Here is an 18,743-nt window from a genome sequence, read left to right as displayed (position 1 = left end):
GATGTTCATGTTTGTTCAGCAATTGCAGAAAAACAAAAGAACATCTCGGTTCGAATTATACTTTTTTTTAATGTCAATGAATAAACCTTAGCGGCCAGTAACAAAAGAAATTTTAGAAGAGGTTGTAAGATATCAATACCGAGAATATTTTGAACGCCCCTCGTATGTGTAGACTGCGAGGGTGGTTGAACGTTTCTGTCGGAAACCGAACTGGTTTTCTTCTAGTAGGTGGTATTTTTCTAAAAAACTATAGATTCTGTCTGCCATACATTTTTCAAATATTTTCGATATGGACGGTAAGAGCGCGATAGGTCTGTAATTGGTGAGGTCTGATTTTTTCCCGCCTTTTTTGAGGATAGGTTTAACTGCTGCTATTTATAATTTCTCTGGAAAAAACCATTCGTGGAAAGACTGGTTGATGAGAAATGTAAATGGGTGGTGTTAACTCGCTGGTACAGGTTTTTATCAAACTGGGTGGAATTTCATCAAATCCACAGCTGTGTTTATTACGGAGGTTCTGAATATTTTTTTGGACTTCTTGTTCGGTAACAGGATAGAGGAATATCGAGTTGACACAGGGATTGGGACTTGGGCGACCTAGGGGATTGCTAGGTCCAGCGCTGTGGCCCACAGAGGTAAAATAATCACTAAAAGCATTAGCTATCGCTTGTGGGCATTCAGTATTTGTGTTGTTAAGTAATAGTTCTATATTTGTATGTTGATTTTGTGTATTTTTACCGGTTATATTTTTAATTACATGCCACATTGCCTTAATTTTGTTTGAAGACTTTTCCATTTCTTGTATATAATTAAGCCGTTTTGATTTGGTTATGCATTTTTGGAGTGTTTTGGAGTATAACTTGAAATGATTTTTTAATACTATATCGTTATTTTGATTAACCATAATTTTTAACTGTCTTTTATGAACGCACGATTTTTAGAGGCCTTTTGTAAGCCAAGCTTTTTTCTTTTTAATATTATATTTAATGTTTTTTCGTGGAAATAATGTATTCAATAAGTTAAGTATATGGTAATAAAATATATTATAGTTAGCGTTAATGTTATCGTTCTGGACTAAAATATTTTTCCATTCTATATCATTAAAATAAAGTCGCTTTAAATTTAAGTATGTTGCTTGTATTAAAAATCCTTTTATAACTATATATGTTATTTGAAGTAGTTTCACTTTGCTTAAATTTATAAATAAGGCTTTTATGGTCTGAGAGTACATGGTCTTCTATATGTACATTGTAGTTTTTATGATTAGAAAATATGAGATCTATACATGTTGCATGTCCAGTGGAAAGGGTCACCAAATATAAATACTTGGGATGCTGGCTCAATGAGAAATGGGACCCAGAAATGGAGATCCGTATAAGAATAGAAATGGCCCGGAGTGCCTTCATAAAAATGAAAAAATTATACATAAATAAAGATATAAATTTAAACCTGAGATGGAGACTAGTTAAATGTTTTGTATTGCCAATTCTGATGTATGGAGTAGAAGCATGGACCCTAAATAAATCTTTACTCAACAAATTAGATGCCTTTGAAATGTGGATATACAGGAGAATGCTAAGAATATCGTGGGTAGATAAAATATCAAATAAAATAGTATTAGACAGAATGAAAAAGACAAAGGAAGTCGTATTGACAATCAAAAGAAGGAAAACAGCATATTTTGGACATATCTACAGGAACACCAAATATGCGTTACTAAAAAATATTATTGAGGGAAAAATTGATGGAAAAAGAGGTAGAGGAAGACCCAGAACATCATGGTGCAATAATATAAGGAGTTGGACCGGTATTTAGGACGCAACCACTCTGGGCAGAGTGGCGGAACATAGAGAGGACTTTCGCAGTAGTGGTAGATCTAGTGGGTACATCTATGATTTGTTGGAGATTAAGCTCAAGCATGTTATTAGTAAGCCTCGTGTAATTGGGAGAGTTCTGAAATCAACATACCTACTCGTACATTAGAGAATACCTGGGAGACCGAAGTTGGCTCGGAAAACATACAAAAACTCAAAAATGCGCGTTTTCTCAAGACCTAGATCGATTTTTCGCCCCCGATAACCCCAATATATCAAATTTCATCGAAATCATTATAGCCGTTTCCATACAAGATATATACAATAATTGCTCGTTTGAAGGTATAAGATTAATATAACAATTAATTGTTAATTATAAAGGATACATCAATCTTTGACTAATTGGTCAGATTATCAGACCATACTAAGATCCGCATAATTATGTACCATCACGCTCCGCGATTGTTGTGCCATTTAGGGTCCTAGCTCAATTGGTTGTTCAATACTTATTTACGCTATAGAATTTCCAATTTACCAAGAACCCAAAATGGCATAACAATCCCGTGTGGTGACTGTACCTACGTTAATAGTAGAGTATGAAAATAAAAAAAAGTTCAGCTACAATAACACTCTACAGGTGCTAAATGTAGGTACTCAGTATGTGTACTGTCATCGATGCTATTCTAGAGAGCCTCTACAATAAATAACTAGTATACAGTGTTGCTTAGGGGCTATTCATAAATTACGTCATTTCAAATTAGGGGGGGGGGGGGGGGGGGGTCAGGACATCGGATGATGGTAGCATGACTTAGGAGGAAACTGGGTCATTCGAAGCATGATTTTTGGATGATTTTAGGGGGGGGGGGGTCAAAAATCATCAAAAATCGATGACGTAATTTATGGGCAGCCCCTTATAAGTGTTTCTGTGGTCACTGACAAAATTCATAATTTTATCTGCAGTTTTTTCCTAAAGTACCTGTAAAAGTAAATTACAAATGTCATCTTGATAATGTTAAGATACGTGTGCCTGTGTACATTTTACGATACATAACACTAGAAAAATTGCATTTTTTTTATTATTATGTGGTTATGTTAGGTTAGTTATATACAACACAGAAGAGGAAAATTTAATTGATGTTCTAAATATGAGTAGTATGTAGTATGTTATATATTGGTATACAAATGAATAAACATGTACGGTATGTAAGGTAAGGTACATGAATAGGTACAAAGCACATAAAACAAAATAAGTCATGAATAATGTTACGCGATTACGACTTGCTATTGTTAATCAGACCAATATTTATATTCAACAGTTGTCTTGAAAGAGGAGCTAATCACCTTCCTATAGGATTGCTGCCTCTAGTTAATTATCTTGTGGATGTGTTCATATGCTCAAGAGGAAATATTATAGTCTGTGGGGAAAGAGTCGTGAAATGTATGGGCTCCCTTACATTCCACGACTCTTCTCTTTCCGCACAGACACTAGTAGTCATTTTTCCATACAAACGTTCTCGACATTTTCCTACCGGAATTTGGCCCTCTAGAGTCTAGATGAATATGTTTTTATACGAGTTTAATATTTAGTCTGTACGTTTTGCTTTTTTTGATGTTCTTTTTCTTATAGCAACTAGGTTACTTGAAACAGCGCTAAAAAAGACCAAATAAACGCGCCGTAAACAGATCTAAAGCCTCTGTTTTAAGCGTACGCTTTCCACGTAGATTTTCGTACATTGACCCGCCTGTTGCTATCTCTATTGCACGCACATAATTATATTGCTGTCAAGCTCAGTGACAGTGACATTCGCTACGAATGCAAAATTATTTTATTCATATTCAGATATGCCAAGATAAATCAGAGATACTATTTCAAAGTAGGTGTAATAAAAGCAAACCACAAGGGTCGTGGTTTAGGGAACTTAATACTCGTGAAGTGTTGAGACTGTTTGCGAGATATAAATGTGCCGTTCTCAATCAAAAGGGTACTTATTGTCGGTTGTCAATAAGGCGCTATTTTCATATAGCTTAAATTTTTAATCAACATTATCGACAATCGACAATGTGGTACCTTTTGGATGAAAACGTCACAAATATCCAAGTAATAAATTAAATTCAACTAATAGTACCTAGTAAAATAATGTTTATGTTGATATTCTTTCAATAATATAACGCCAATGTCATAAATAAGTAGGCTTTTTTCGACTAGTACCCTCCAGGGCCTTCATAGGTTCGAATTGTTTATTCCAGCAGCGCAATATAATAAATACAGCTGAAAACAGGTACGATTTCTATAAAAACTATTCCTATTTATTTTAAATCCTCTGAAATTATCATGTTTATCGAGCTGGTGAAAAAACAAACATTCAATGCATCCAGAAATAAACAGAACAAATGAAATAAATTTAAACCAATATTAAAACATATCTGGTGACGCCAGTTGTCATGTTTATGGCATGTGTAATGCCGCATTACCACGGGTACGTATTACAAACAGCAAACATACAAGACGCATAATAAATAGCCCTCAATAAATGTCCCTTATTGCTTGGCTGCACCTAGCGACCCCTTTTCCAAGCGATATTAGTAATATCGTGACGCAAGGAACCCTACATCAATACAATTATCCATTTTTCATCAAAGGCAACATCACGTGAAATGAAGTCTGCATTTCTGAGCTGACATATTGAAGATTCTACCTACTGTAACTTAGAATATTCCTGTTGTACCAGCACAAGTTTTGACTCTCATGAACAGTGTAGCTTCATTACGAGGTATGGTCGGAAGGAATTAAGAGGATAGTGGACGGCCGCTTCTCGATATAAACGTAGTCCCCATTTTCCTCCCTGGATATTGACATTATGGAAAATATTGACATAAAGAAAAAATTAAACAAACATTTTGGATGGGAAGTGCCTTAATTTTTTTTTGTTGTCTTATTTTACCGTTCGTTCGCTATGCACGATTTATGTATCCATGCTAAATTGCAGCTTTCTAGCACTATCGATCACGGAGCAAAGCCGCGGACATACAGACAGACGGACATGGTGAAACTATAAGGGTTCCTAGGTGACTACGGAACCCTAAACAGAGTGTTCTGTTCCCCTGTATCAAAGTAGGTGCCTACCTATAGGTACTCTTGTTGGAATGCTTGTCACTAACATCACGTTCGAAAAACAGTGAGATCAAACGTTGTTTACGAAATTATATGGAAATTATCAAGTTTGTTTATAACTAATCATTCAGAATAACAGAACGAGAGCATTGCATACTATAGTAGGAGCAGGATTTCCACAAGAAATATCTTGAAAACAATAACTAACACTTTAGAAAACAATATTCTACATATAATGTAATGTTATGTTGTCGCAGACTTTTGCATATTGCGTTAAAAATATTCCTCCTTTCAATGTATGTCAAAGGCTTGGCTGATATGATTTTCCAGAGCCGGTAATAGGCAGTTGATACTATTAAATAATACTAAATATACATATGGTATCTAGGTATATCCTTATAGTAGGAGATCCCACATATGTGGTCGACTTCACCAATCTGTCTGACGGATGAAACTATGAACATATGAAAGAAAATATGTTCCGGAACATAAATAAATAGGGTTGCCTAAAGAAATATGGTCAAGGCTATATTTAAGAAATTTTTGAAAAAAAATATTTTTCGGCAAATTTCACCGATTTGTCTGACGAACGAAATAAGATTCAATGGAAAGAATACAACTTGTACAACATAAATCAACTAGGTTGCCTATCTTTTTCCGGTCACTATTATGTGGTTGCCGTGTTTAAAGAGGTGATTTTATATCGATAATTGCACTCATCTGTATGACGCTTGAATTATACATCAAAATGATGGTAATTTTATTGCAAGTACAATGGTATAGGGTTGCCTGCGAAAATCCGGTCACAAATAAGGGTTGCCAGGCTTTTAATTAAAATAAGAAGGGAAGACTTTTAGCGATAACTCATAAAAGGCTTAACTGATCAAGTTTGTTTTAATTTTATTTGATTGAGTTTTTTAAGCACTATTTTCATGATATTTTGATATTTTTTGGACACATGGTTCAAAAGTTAGAAGGGAAAACCATTATTTTTGCTTTCTAAACGATTATTTCCGAAATGATTCACTTTATCAAGAAAAGTTGTTTAAAGACCCCTATTTTAATTTTTTAATTTTTTTTTCAAAAATTTATTAATAATAGCCTTGACCATATTTCTTTAGGCAACCCTGTTTATTTATGTTCTGGAACATATTTTTTCTCATAGTTTCATAGTTTCATCCGTCAGGCAGATTGGTGAAGGTCGACCATATGTGGGATCTCCTACTATTATTCATTTTTCCGAAGGCTGAGGAATGAGACCCTATTAGCTAGGGATATAATTATGTACCTACAAATATGTCTGGCAGTTGGGTCTAGCAGACAAATCTATCAGACAGATATGTCTGTCTCTCTCTGTACGTATATTCCTAGCTTTAACTAAAAGCCTCCTCTGTCCGTCCGCGTTTCCATCTGTCCGTCTATCCGTCTGCCTGACAGCTTGATGTATGTAACTCATGGACTGTAATAGGGAGAAAATTGACATTGTCATAGTGTGTTTTAGGGTTCCGTAGTCAACTAGGAACCCTTATAGTTTCGCCATGTCCGTCCGTCTGTCTGTACGAGGCTTTGCTCCGTGGTCGTTTCGTGCTAGAACGCTGCCATTTGGCATCCGCAAATAATAATTTCACACAGATTGCTACTTAAGCTACAAATAATAAAATTTAATTTAAATTTAAACTAGAGAGCCTGAGGGGGTCGAATCTTTATAAAATTAATATAAATGTCATAGGCTCTGCTCTAACATACTCCAAGCTTCATTCTTAACAGAATAAAAAGAGAAAACGAAACTATACCTCCACTTAAACTATACATACGTACCAAACAGTGTACATGCAGTCAGCAGAAGAAGTTGCTATGTGGGCGAGGTTTTTAAAATTACCTTGACACGCTCTTATTCTCTTAACAATAAAGTCGCGTCACGATTATTTTGAACACCTCGCCCGTTAGCAACTTCTGCTGCTGACTGTACTAGAATAATAATGACGTATAAAGTCTTAACGCATCCTGGATCGAAAAAACAATGATCCATAATTGCTACGCCTTTGTTCTTGAGGCATGTGAAGACTATTTGAATTGTAAGTTCACATTCCCAAGACAATGATCAAGCGGAAAAATGTTTATCTTGGTGTACTAGAATGAAGTGATCATGGATTAAGACGCAGTTATTAAGCCTACTGGGACATTTCACGACAAGAGTAACGCGAGTTACCATTTTGAATGTTTGATGCTTTTCCATTTAATTTAAGTGTAATTTATTTCCATAAACATATACCTACCTAAGTATTTTTTTAACCCTATTGATGATAAAACAAAAATAAACACGAACCACCTAAAAAACCACCCAATAATTATAAATCACCAAGATGAAGAGTTCGTCAAAGAGTAGGTTTTTTTTACCGGGGTCAATCAGTATTATTTTAAAACCAGCATAAAAATTTAATGCACAAGAGAAAAGATAAAATACTGGAAGCGTGAAGGAAATAACTTTATAAATATTTATTAATAACGATATTAAACTAATGCTCAGTCCTATTATGCATGACATATGGATACCAAAGATGGTAATTTAGAGTGCGATGAAGATAAGCTAGCAGCTAAGCTAGTAGCTTGTTTTCCAAAGGATAAATAAATTAATCAATTAATTAAATTGTTAGACAGAATAGGTACCAAACACAACCTATAGGGAGACCACCAAGCTGTGTCGACACATGAAATGAAATGTCATTTTCTTTTTATAAAAATTTTTGCGCGGCGATCGAAGGAAATAACGCTAGGACCAATTTACCTACTTTTACGTAAGGGACTTTCTTACGACTCACATCTCACCTCTAGTGAGTCAAAAGTGTCAAAACTCAAATGAGTAGTCCAGTTATTAGTCAATTAGTCATGTTGTGGTGAAACAGCTAATAATGAATGGACGTAAAATAAGGTTTTCTCAAACATGCAATGAAATATTGATGTTATGTTCCTTATAATAGGCTGCGAAGTATGACGTTTCAGGTGCGGCTAGGACAAAAGGTCGTTAATGGAATTTCATACACATCTTGCAGGCCTAGGCCGGCAAAGTCTTCTTTTTTAATTTTCATTTCACAGATATTTGTGACACAGCATCGTGACATTCATCCATTAAAAAAAATTAGAGGCAGTATTTGCTTTATGGTTCGTAATGACACTCTGCCACTACGCCTATAAAAAAAAAACAAAAAACAATGTTTGCTATAATTTGCAGTTTTATTTGTATAAAATCAACATGCACTTAATAAATAATACATTCTATAATTTTAAATTATAAATTTAACTACACAAATAAAAACATTTAAAATATTTCATCTAAACGTTAGCGGTAAAAAGGTCTACTCAAACACGCGTAGTTATATTTTTTACATTGTTATGGAGGTAAAGTTGAAAAATATTCATTCTGTTTTATTGGATTTATGGTACGTTGTTGATTTTTTGACTTTAATATGAGTTCCGACGAAATAATGAAATTAATATTAATTGTAATCGTAGGCGTTGGAATTGGCAGCGTAAGCAGAATTGATTTTAATTACTTGCTGCCTCTGCCGCCAAGTCAAAGACGAAGTATGTATATGGTTGCTTATGGCAATTTTATTATTTGAGAAACTAAGAAAAATGGCTTACAGTTTATTAGAAACAGTTTTGTGGCATATTTTAAATGGATGTAACTACAAATTCGTCAACACTGTGGAAATTATACTTATTTACTCCGTGCATAAAGCAACGATGTATGTGAAACATGATATCAACATGAAAGACAATGTAAACTTATGTGACGAAAACGACAGTCAGACGGATACAAGGCGAAAAAATCAAAGATACTTACATGAAAATATACGGGTAGTAAAAATACACGACTCGTGTAAAACATACGCGTGATAATGATATAGGTACGTGTTGATTATATTTTGGGTGTACTTTACTTTTAGTTTTTTCTATAAATAAAACTTGGGTTTCGTGGATTTTTTATTTTATTTATTTCATTGCATGTTTGAGAAAAGCACTATACATACCTCGGCGGGAAATGGGGTTGCCCGCGCTCAGACCTATTCGGCCTCGCTTCGCTCGGTCGTCTATATGTCTTCGGCCGGCAACCCCTTTCGTCCCGGCCTCTGTAGTAATGTACTATTAAGAGCATATTAGGGACATTAGCGGACATTTAAGGCCCTACGCGCCGTTTTTGGCCGTAAACTCTTACTTTCTAGAGTATATATCTTCAAAACGGTTCAACAAAAAATTATGAAAAAAATATATATGAATCCACGTTTTATGTACAACATTTGTAACGTTTGACTTTTTTCCTGCGACTTCTAATTTTTCAAAAAAAAAACATTATGAGAGGCCGTTTTGCGACTAACTTTGCCTATTTCTACTAAACGGTTTATTCTATTTAAGTTATTTTTAAACTAAAATAAATGTTTTAACCGACACTACAAATGCAACGTATAATAATGTTAATTAATCAATATTTTTTAAGAAATCGAATATTTTTCAACATTTTGCGTTTGTAGCTCGAAAGAGGCGTGGCCGGCAGTCGTGTGCTAGCTTTGAGACGAGGAGGCTGTGTCGCACGTCGCTCCGTGCCTTCCTTGTATTCTGCATGCTTATGCTGAGCCCAAGTGCAATAAAATTGGAGTTATTGTGGCCAAAGATTAAATAACTGCAGAAAGTTGATTTGGTTGTGACGCGCTTTCGCGCGCAACACGGTGTTTCACAGCCTATTATTACAAACCTAATGACAATATTTCCACTTATGTTTGAGAAAGCTTCATTTGAAATTTATAAAAAATGTTTTGAAAAAAATGATTCGAAAACATGCGCCGACATATTGCCATTAAAATTTAACGTTTTTAATAAAGTTCGATTCCTAAAAAATAATAATTATGTAATTGAGCAACATTGGCAACTTATGTTGTAGGTACACTATATAGTTTGTTTCAGAAACCATTACATTGGACGGATTGTTACCTATTAAAATGATGTTAGTTTATTGAGTAAATTAAGTTTTCTCAAACATGCGTGGAAATATTGTCATTACGTCCCGTCCTTATTTGAACTTTTATAAGTATTTCCACGCATTTTTCGAGAAAAGTAAGTATACATACGGGTCATTATTTAAAGGGGTTGAATTGTGTTCAGACTCAAATTTTCAATCATAATTTAGAAAAATACAGTTTATTTTTTTAAAGTTGCTTAGGATGTTATCACTTAAACTTATAGTGAAGATTTTAATATAATTTATCTTTATTTTGCTAAAATTTTAAATTTTCTGCACGAACGTCATGTTACGTGGTCCGGTTCGGATGATACCCTGACTACTTTATAGTATTGTTAAAAATACAATGTATACAAAAAAATTGCTGTTTACTGTGGGTATATTGTTCATAATTGTGTTATACTATGCATGCAACAAACATAAAAAAAATAGGTCATTGATAAGATTATATTTTTTACATTTCCCGTTGTTCCAAAATACACTATCATTTTCGTGGTTTATATTTAGTAATATTTTTAACAATAAAAGAGGTCATAGGCCTGATACACAGGTATCATCTTTGTAACTATAAAGCCACTTTGAAATAAGACTGTCTCACATTGAAGGACAGTATCAACCGCAATCCATCGTTATTTTTCAATAATTTATGTAAATAAAGCTTGACGCGAGATTAGCGTCAAAGATCGAGCGTCAATTCCGTTACGGTTTTAATTTGGTGAGTATTGAGTAAATAAATATAATGTTACGCTGGTGCTGTGTCATTTACAGTTAAATTATACAATATCGATTACATTTTCTTCAAAATGTCTAAAACCGCGACAAGTAAGAAGTCCTCTCTTTCGTGGTCATCATTTTCTTGGTGCTATGGATCACGAAACTGATTTAAGACCACGATAAAGATTTATTAAGTGATTTCACCTATAACATGAGGGCAAAAATTAAAAAATCCTGTTCTGGAAGAAGAAAGGCGAAAGAGAAAAATATTATATTATATTATATTATAAAACAATAAAGATTCCTGAGAGGGCCTTAGCTGATGCGATAAATGTACTGTCCTGATTCTTTTATGTTCAGACTCACTGCCACCAGTATCGCTTTCCGATTCACTTCTATCGTCTGCTGAATCGCCACAACAGCCAAAGCCAAGAACATCGCGTATACTTCAAACGCCATTTAGTGATTCTGCTAACACCAGTCCTAAAAATCCTATCCCTTCCGACAAACGACAGCTACAGACCTCACCCACTCTGGGCAACAACATGTGTGTACGTCGATCATCTAGAAGTTCAGCTGCTAGCCTTAATGTGCGGTGTGACGGTGAACCATATTGCCGTAAAATGATATTCAAAAATATATTTTCTTCAGACAGCGAAGACTGATGTCAATTGCTTGCAACTGATATCAGTCTTCACTGCAACTTATATGTATGTTATAAAGAGCGTGAAGGTCCTTAAAGCTATGTATTTAAGAGGTTACAAAAATGACAATTTGAAGTCATCATTTTCGTGGTGAAATAAAGTTATTTTTTTATATAAACATCCGTCCGTTAATCTCCGTTGATACATTATTAATTAAGAAATGCACATTGTTTTCACTTTATGAACGGATTTCCATTCAAATTGTACAGTTATGAGATTTTAAAATAAACAAAATTTACGACCTCCACTAAATGCATGATCTACTCATACTCAAACAACAAAAAATCTGCAAACAAAAGATTTTACGAGTATAGCGCCAACTGCGCGCCTCTGGGCTGTATCTTATTCTTTGAACCTCGTGGCGGTGCAGCGATACATAATTCACGTACGATCGCAGTGAGCGGGGTAAGCGGGTGGTGCGGGTACAGAGCGCTTAGCTCCACCCAGACGCTCAAGGGCATTGGGCCTACCTATCGTCTTAACAAATCCTGATACCTCTGTGAATGAAATAAAAAAACTCTTAACCAAATACTAAATATACCTACCCAAAATTCACTCCGTACGTTAACTAGTCCTAACTGGTCACATACCCGCTGAAAATATATCAACAACCAGACACATAGTAGACAAAATGTACCTAAGTATAAAATAATAATGTGCAAGTTATATGAAGAGTAAGATAATTGCTGGCAAAGGAAACAAACTCCACACATTACGAGTACTTTTCGTAAATATAAAGAATAAATACGTAGCTTATGCCGGCAACTTCGTTGGTTTTTAAATTGTTACTAATTAATCATTTGAAGCATGGCCGTGAGCATACCCAACCATGAAACAAGTTTTCCTCTGTTGATATATTAACTATGAAGCCTTTTCTTAGATACGAAAGTTGGGATTTCATAAATTACTGATTTTTTTTACATAAAACTTTTCACGCCACTTTTCGGAAATGTGGCAATAGATGGTCTAAAACCAAGCTGGAAAGTAGGCAATAGCTGTTTCATTGTTATCAATGTTATCATCATCTGTCATTGGTGACGGTTCGCTACAGCAATGAGTATCATTTGAAACATAAAAATCAATAAAAGGTCTTTTTTGGCGCAACTTTTTCCTTCAAAAATAAAATTAGGTTATTTATAGGAGCAATTTCTAGTTTAAAAATAAAAAGAAAGAAATGTCAAAACCAATCAGTTTATTTTTTTTATGAATTATCCATTCAGTTCACGCTTAAGGCGTTTTTTACTTTTGTAGCTGTTTGTGTTTTTTTTAGCAAAAACGCTTCTAAAATTAGAGTCGGTTTGAACTTTTGAAGCAAATAACAGAAAAACGCCTCTTAAAAGTGATAAAAAAAGTAAAAAAAGGCGGGATCTGAAAATACTACTTGCTACCAGAGAAATCGCGGGCTAGTACTTATAGTTATGCAAATGTTTTCTTATTTCCTCGCAGTAGTCGTGAAAAGCACTATGTAATGCCTCGGCCGGAAACGCTAAAGATGGACTCGTATTATTTGAGGGCCGCCACTAACGTGTCGGCCCTACTAAAATAACACGACCTGGGGGCCAATTTTTGAATTTCGAGCGTTCGATTTCGTCACTCGAAAATCGGTGGAAAAAAGCGAAATGCTAATTTTTGAAATACGAGCGATAGAAATTGGGAATCGAGTGGTATTGACCACCCGTTTTCAATTCTATTAGTAGCATTTACATGCCGGGTACTGGAGATATTATTGAACGAAATACACGAAATCGAGCGGTCGAAATTCAAAAATCGGCCCCCTCGAAACCTATTTTCAATTATCAGAGAATACTCTTAATATAATAACTTCAAACGCTTAAATAAATCGTACTTAAAACATGATTTAAATATTCAATTATTCATTGTAGTTGTTTTTACGGTTCCCTACCTCAAAAGGAAAAGTTTTTGGAAAAATGTCATCTTTGGTACAAGCTTTTATGGTACTATAATATTGCATTATCATCCAATTTATACATGCATGCAAAATTTCAGCTCAATCGGAAACCAGGAAGTGGATCAAATTTAACTTGCAAGATTTGATTACAGACCGACAGACAGACAGACAACGGTCAGGTGAAACTAATAGTTGAGTGTGCTCAGAGCATAAAAAGGTCAACCACGGCGTTGCATGAACAAGAGATTTCCTTTGGCAGGATTGGTCCTTAGGACCCAAGGATGGATTTAAGAAGTGGAGCCACCGAGATTTTAGGCCCAGCACCATCCGCTATAAATAAAAGCTTGTAAAAAACGCAACCGTTATAGGATCACTTTGTTGTCCGTCCGTCCGACAGACGGACCATCAGTCTGTCAAGACCCTAAATCTCGTGAACGCGTGGAGTTATCGAGTTGAAATTAAAAATAAACCGGGTCTACAGTTCCTTGAACCTGTGAAAAATCAAACTTCTAAGTTAACGTAAAAAAAATTCGTCCGTTTAAGCCGCAAAAAGCTTTGGGGGAAAATTTGTATGGAAAATGATTCTCGCTCTTAATTTTTATAATAATCAAAAAAGCTAGAAAAGTAAAACAATGGGGCATACCTATGACCATACAAATACCAATAAAATAAAAATAAAATAGTAAAAATATTTTCCATAATGTCAACAGTCAGGGATTTTTTTATCACATCACTATCTGGTAACAAATGTGAAATGCCAAACGTCTGATGAGTTGTCATCATATAACTTTAGTCAGACTTATGTTATAAGAATATCCAAACATGATTTAAAAACCGACTGTAGTAAGACTATGCAACAATTACATTGATTTGTTTTTATATCTCATTTCAAATTACATTAATGATAACTTCTGTATTGTTCTCTTTAAAATAATCATGTTTTTTTCGGATTTATACCCCATTCATTACATTATTAAAGCCTAGAAACCTATGTACATAGTTCCATAACACAAACTGTTTAAAAAGTGAAGCAAAAATCGCTGGCAATACAGAAAGGTAACGCAGCCAGCGTTATGGATTCAATGCCACAGGCGGAGGTATTAGAAGGGGTATTATTTTCTTAACTTCTTTTTTTATATTTATTACAATAATTATGTTTTATTTTTATTTAATGTTATTGTATTTAGTTTAATTTTTAAGTAGTTTTATTTTAATGTTAGTTTAGTTTTTACATGTTTAGTTCATAGTTATTTTTATGTCTTTTTTGTATTAGTTATTAGCATTGTTTAATATTTTAATGTGTGAATATTTAAAGTTCCATTACTGGAAACAAAAAAAAAGCAAAAATATGACTCTCTAATTAATTTCTCTTCTGCAATTACAATAATCAAGTGGATGACCTATACTGCAATGACGGGAAACCTTGTCAGGATAACAGCAGTAATCGTTTCATGTTGGTTGCCAGTACTTTCTTCCTAGGCTTTCTTTAGCCCCAATCAATGGAGAACAAAACAACAATTGTGCAAAACAAAACATTCTGAGAAATTATTTTTTTAAAACAATATACTTACAATTAAAAACATTCAAAATGATTTTTTTTTTCAAATAATGAAGATATCGGCCATCCACTACCTACTAATATATTTTCTGTACTATAAAAACATAACTTGTCAGTAAAATTATGTAAGAAATAAAAAAAAGAATGAGTACATAATTCAAAATTATTAATATTAAGGACTTACTTGAAAATCATGTGTTGTAGCCAGAACACACCACATTCTTCTTTGTATTTTGGCAGCCTTCTTGATGAAACTTAATGAGTCCATAAGCCTTTACAATATTTATGATTTTAACTCTACTTACAGCTAATTACATTGATTAACACAAATATACTATGATGTTTGTAACACATTTAAGAGCACAATAACAATAAGGACATAGTAATCCCTAAACAAATTAATGTATTAGCAATATGCCCTGTAGTACATTAGTCTTGACAACTATATAGTTCCTACCTAAATTCTTACCAAAATATAGATAAAATAATATGATAAAATTTTCCAGAATTCATGTACGTCAACTATGAAACAAAAATCACTAAACAATCGTTATAAGCGCAATTAAATACGCAAATTAAAAGACATTTTATTAAATATGATTGAAAGTATTGACACCTACATTGCGATAAATTCACATTTCACTCAATAACTTAACTTTGTATTATGACTTTATTCAAAAGTTTTAATCAATGAACATGTCTTTCATAAAAATTTAGAAATGACAGTCTAACAAAATAATCACCCACTGCATTTTGTAAAATCGTAACGCCATATTTGCACGATTGATTCGATGTTGCCAGCATAAAACATTAAGTCATAAATTTAGTAGTAGTAGAAAAAGCAAATAATTAAGGGGTTTGGACGCGGTAAATACACGCAAGGTACACACTCACTTGATACACTTCTATTTAGAAAATGATAATTGATGATTATAGTATTTATAACACAATTGTACGGTATGCAATGTCACCCGCTCTGCACCATAGTCATCATGGAACGCTGGTGCAATAACAACGATCTCTCAGTCAATCTGAATAAAACCAAGCTGGTTACATTCACCAACAAACTCAATGTGGGAAACTTCCGCCTTCCCAAAGTTCAATACTCAACTCCAACTATTTGCAACGGTAGAGTTTGTAAGGGTAATACTTGAACTTGACAGCAAGTTAAATTGGAGTAATCACTTAAACGGCAAACTCCCAAGAGTCCCAAGATAACTATCTTTTCCAGGCAGTTACATAACTAATAATAAGCTACGGCGCGATTGTACGGTAGCCCCACTCGAATAAAATATTTATTCAGCAAATAGGCCACAGGGGTACTTTTACATCTCAAATTTTTACAAACAATAAATTAAACCAAAAATTACAAAATTCAACTACAAAAAATTTATATGGGTCTTTCAGGCAGAATGCATGGGCATCGTAATTGCAGCACACGAAATCGATTCAAGGAAAGTATTGGACTTCCCCATCCGCATACTCTGTGGTAGTCGATCAGTACTACAAGCTCTGCAAAGTTACAATGTAATCTCAGGGCCTCAGGGCTAATCTACGTATGTCACAAAGCTCGGTCAGAGGTATGTATCACCAAAATAACTCTGCAATGGATCAAAGGACACAGCAACTCGCGAGATAACTATGCAGCCGACATGCTGGCGAGAGGAGGGTCGGAACTAAAGGTGGCAGGACCTGACATGACATGTTATTGTGCATTCCGTAAGTTTGTCTATCTAATTTAAACTCTCCCCTCATCTACTCGAAGGTTAGCTGGAAGAGATCCCTTACAGGGATAAGTTCGCCTTTGTACCTTAATTTCTGTAAATATTATGTAAACATGTGTTGTGTACAATAAAGTGATTACTACTACTACTACTACATGACGTCGAGTTGCGGAAACTAATCCCTGAAAACCTTTTTTTTTAAAATAGAATAGAATATAAATATTTATTTGCTTAAACATGGTAAATGCGTACAGATGTCAAAAGTAAATTAAATTAGTGTCAAATGTTTAACCAAAATATGGCATGCAAACTTAAAGCTAAAAAAAACCCTTTAGTACAATGTCAAAACTACTTTACGTTGGGGAATTGCATTTACGCAAGCCACCTGGTCCGGGGGAACCAGGGTGGATGACGGACTAACCAGTGGAGGACTAACGTCTAAAACCACCAACGAGTGCCGACTCCCCTTAGATGGGGTGCCGCAGGGTCGCTATGATCATTCGACCGCATGCGCCCCGGCAGGGATCCCGTGAAAACCTATAACTTATATAACATTCTATATTAATTATGAATTTACCACCCTTTATAATTAATAAATTGCGAATACCATTAAGAGCTCCGACTCTACGAGGACTCTACACATTTTAAACACTGTTTTTTTCCTTGAACACTTTTAGTAGGAGATCCCACATATGGTCGACCTTCACTAATCTGTCTGACGGATGAAACTATGAAAATATGAATGAAAATATGTTTCAGAACATAAATAAATAAGGTTGCCTAAAGAAATATGGTCAAGGCTATTTTTAATAAATTAAAAAAAAATTCGGCAAATTTCACCGATTTGTCTGACGATCGAAATAAGTTTCAATGGAAAGTATACAACTTGTACAACATAAATCAACTAGCTTGCCTATCTTTTTCCGGTCACTATTATGTGGTTGCCGTGTTTAAAGAGGTGATTTTTTATCGATAATTGCACTCATCTGTCTGACGCTTGAATTATACATCAAAATGATGGTAATTTTATTACAAATACAATGGTATAGGGTTGCCTGCGAAAATCCGGTCAGAAAGAAGGGAAGACTTTTAGCGATAACTCATAAACGGCTTAACTGATCAAGTTTGTTTTAATTTTATTTGATTTAATTTTTTAATCCCTATTTTTATGATTATTTTCATATTTTTTGGACAGATGGTTCAAAAGTTAGAAGGAAAAACCTTTTTTTTTCTATCTTAATGATTATTTCCGAAATGATTCACTTTAACAAGAAATCTTGTTTAAAGACCCCTATTTATTTTGAAAGGCCTATCCAACGACACCCCACACTATAAGGTTGAAACAATAAAATAATTGTCACACACATTTTGTTTCATTCGAGGTGATTATTTCCTAAAATATTCACTTTATCAAAAAATGTTTTTTTGAAGAACCCTATTTATTTTAAAACTCATACCAAATGACATCTCACAACAAAGGTATCAAACGAAAAAAAAGAAAAATAAAGTATGTGACCATTTTTTCCGCTTCAACCCTATAGTGTGACATGTCGTTGGATAGGTCTTTTGAAATAAATATGTTTTTTAGAAAACATTTTTTGATAAAGTGAATATTTTAGGAAATAATCGCCTCGAAAAAACAAAATGTACGTGAGGATATTTTTTTTCGTGTCAACCCTATGATGTGGGATGTTGTTGGAAAAGTCTTTCAAAATGAATAGGGGTTTTAGAAGAACGTTTTTTGATAAAGTGAATATTTCGGAAATAATCGCTTTGAAAGAAACAAAATGTGTGTGACAATTTTTTTATCGTTTCAACCTTATAGAGTGGAGTGTCTTTGGATAGGCCTTTTAAAATAAATAGGGGTCTTGAAACAACATTTCTTGATAAAGTGAATCATTTCGGAAATAATCGTTTATAAAGAAAAAAAAAAGGTTTTTCCTTCTAACTTTTGAACCATCTGTCCAAAAAAAAATGAAAATAATCATAAAAATAGTGATTAAAAAATTAAATCAAATAAAATTAAAACAAACTTGATCAGTTAAGCCGTTTATGAGTTATCGCTAAAAGTCTTCCCTTCTTATTTTAATTAAAAGCCTGGCAACCCTTATTTGTGACCGGATTTTCGCAAGCAACCCTATACCATTGTATTTGTAATAAAATTACCATTATTTTGAAGTATAATTCAAGCGTC

General features: G+C 34.1%; 2 protein-coding genes across 3 annotated transcripts in view; both read right to left on the bottom strand.

The window, feature by feature from the left end:
- Positions 1-15,532, bottom strand: part of LOC134804886 (neuronal calcium sensor 2) — an 86,559-nt gene extending 71,027 nt beyond the window's left edge. Inside the window, exons 1-2 of the mRNA XM_063778194.1 lie at positions 15,446-15,532; positions 15,006-15,097 (exon numbers count right to left, since the gene is read on the bottom strand). Of these exons, the coding sequence (XP_063634264.1) occupies positions 15,006-15,097; positions 15,446-15,447 (94 nt within the window). The 5' untranslated portion in view covers positions 15,448-15,532. The remainder of the gene's footprint in view (positions 1-15,005; positions 15,098-15,445) is intronic.
- The window catches only part of LOC134804893 (neurocalcin homolog), a 95,905-nt gene extending 80,320 nt beyond the window's left edge, over positions 1-15,585 (bottom strand). The window contains exon 1 of one of the 2 annotated variants that reach the window (XM_063778206.1): positions 15,446-15,585. The gene's annotated coding sequence lies outside the window, so the exon portion shown is untranslated. The remainder of the gene's footprint in view (positions 1-15,445) is intronic. The other variant, XM_063778207.1, reaches the window with a different exon arrangement.
- Positions 15,586-18,743: the final 3,158 nt, after the last annotated feature.

Source organism: Cydia splendana, chromosome Z, assembly GCF_910591565.1.
Source record: "Cydia splendana chromosome Z, ilCydSple1.2, whole genome shotgun sequence".
Lineage (NCBI taxonomy): Eukaryota > Metazoa > Arthropoda > Insecta > Lepidoptera > Tortricidae > Cydia > Cydia splendana.
Note: the sequence above shows the minus strand (reverse complement) of the source record. Positions and strands in the feature narration are given on the sequence as shown.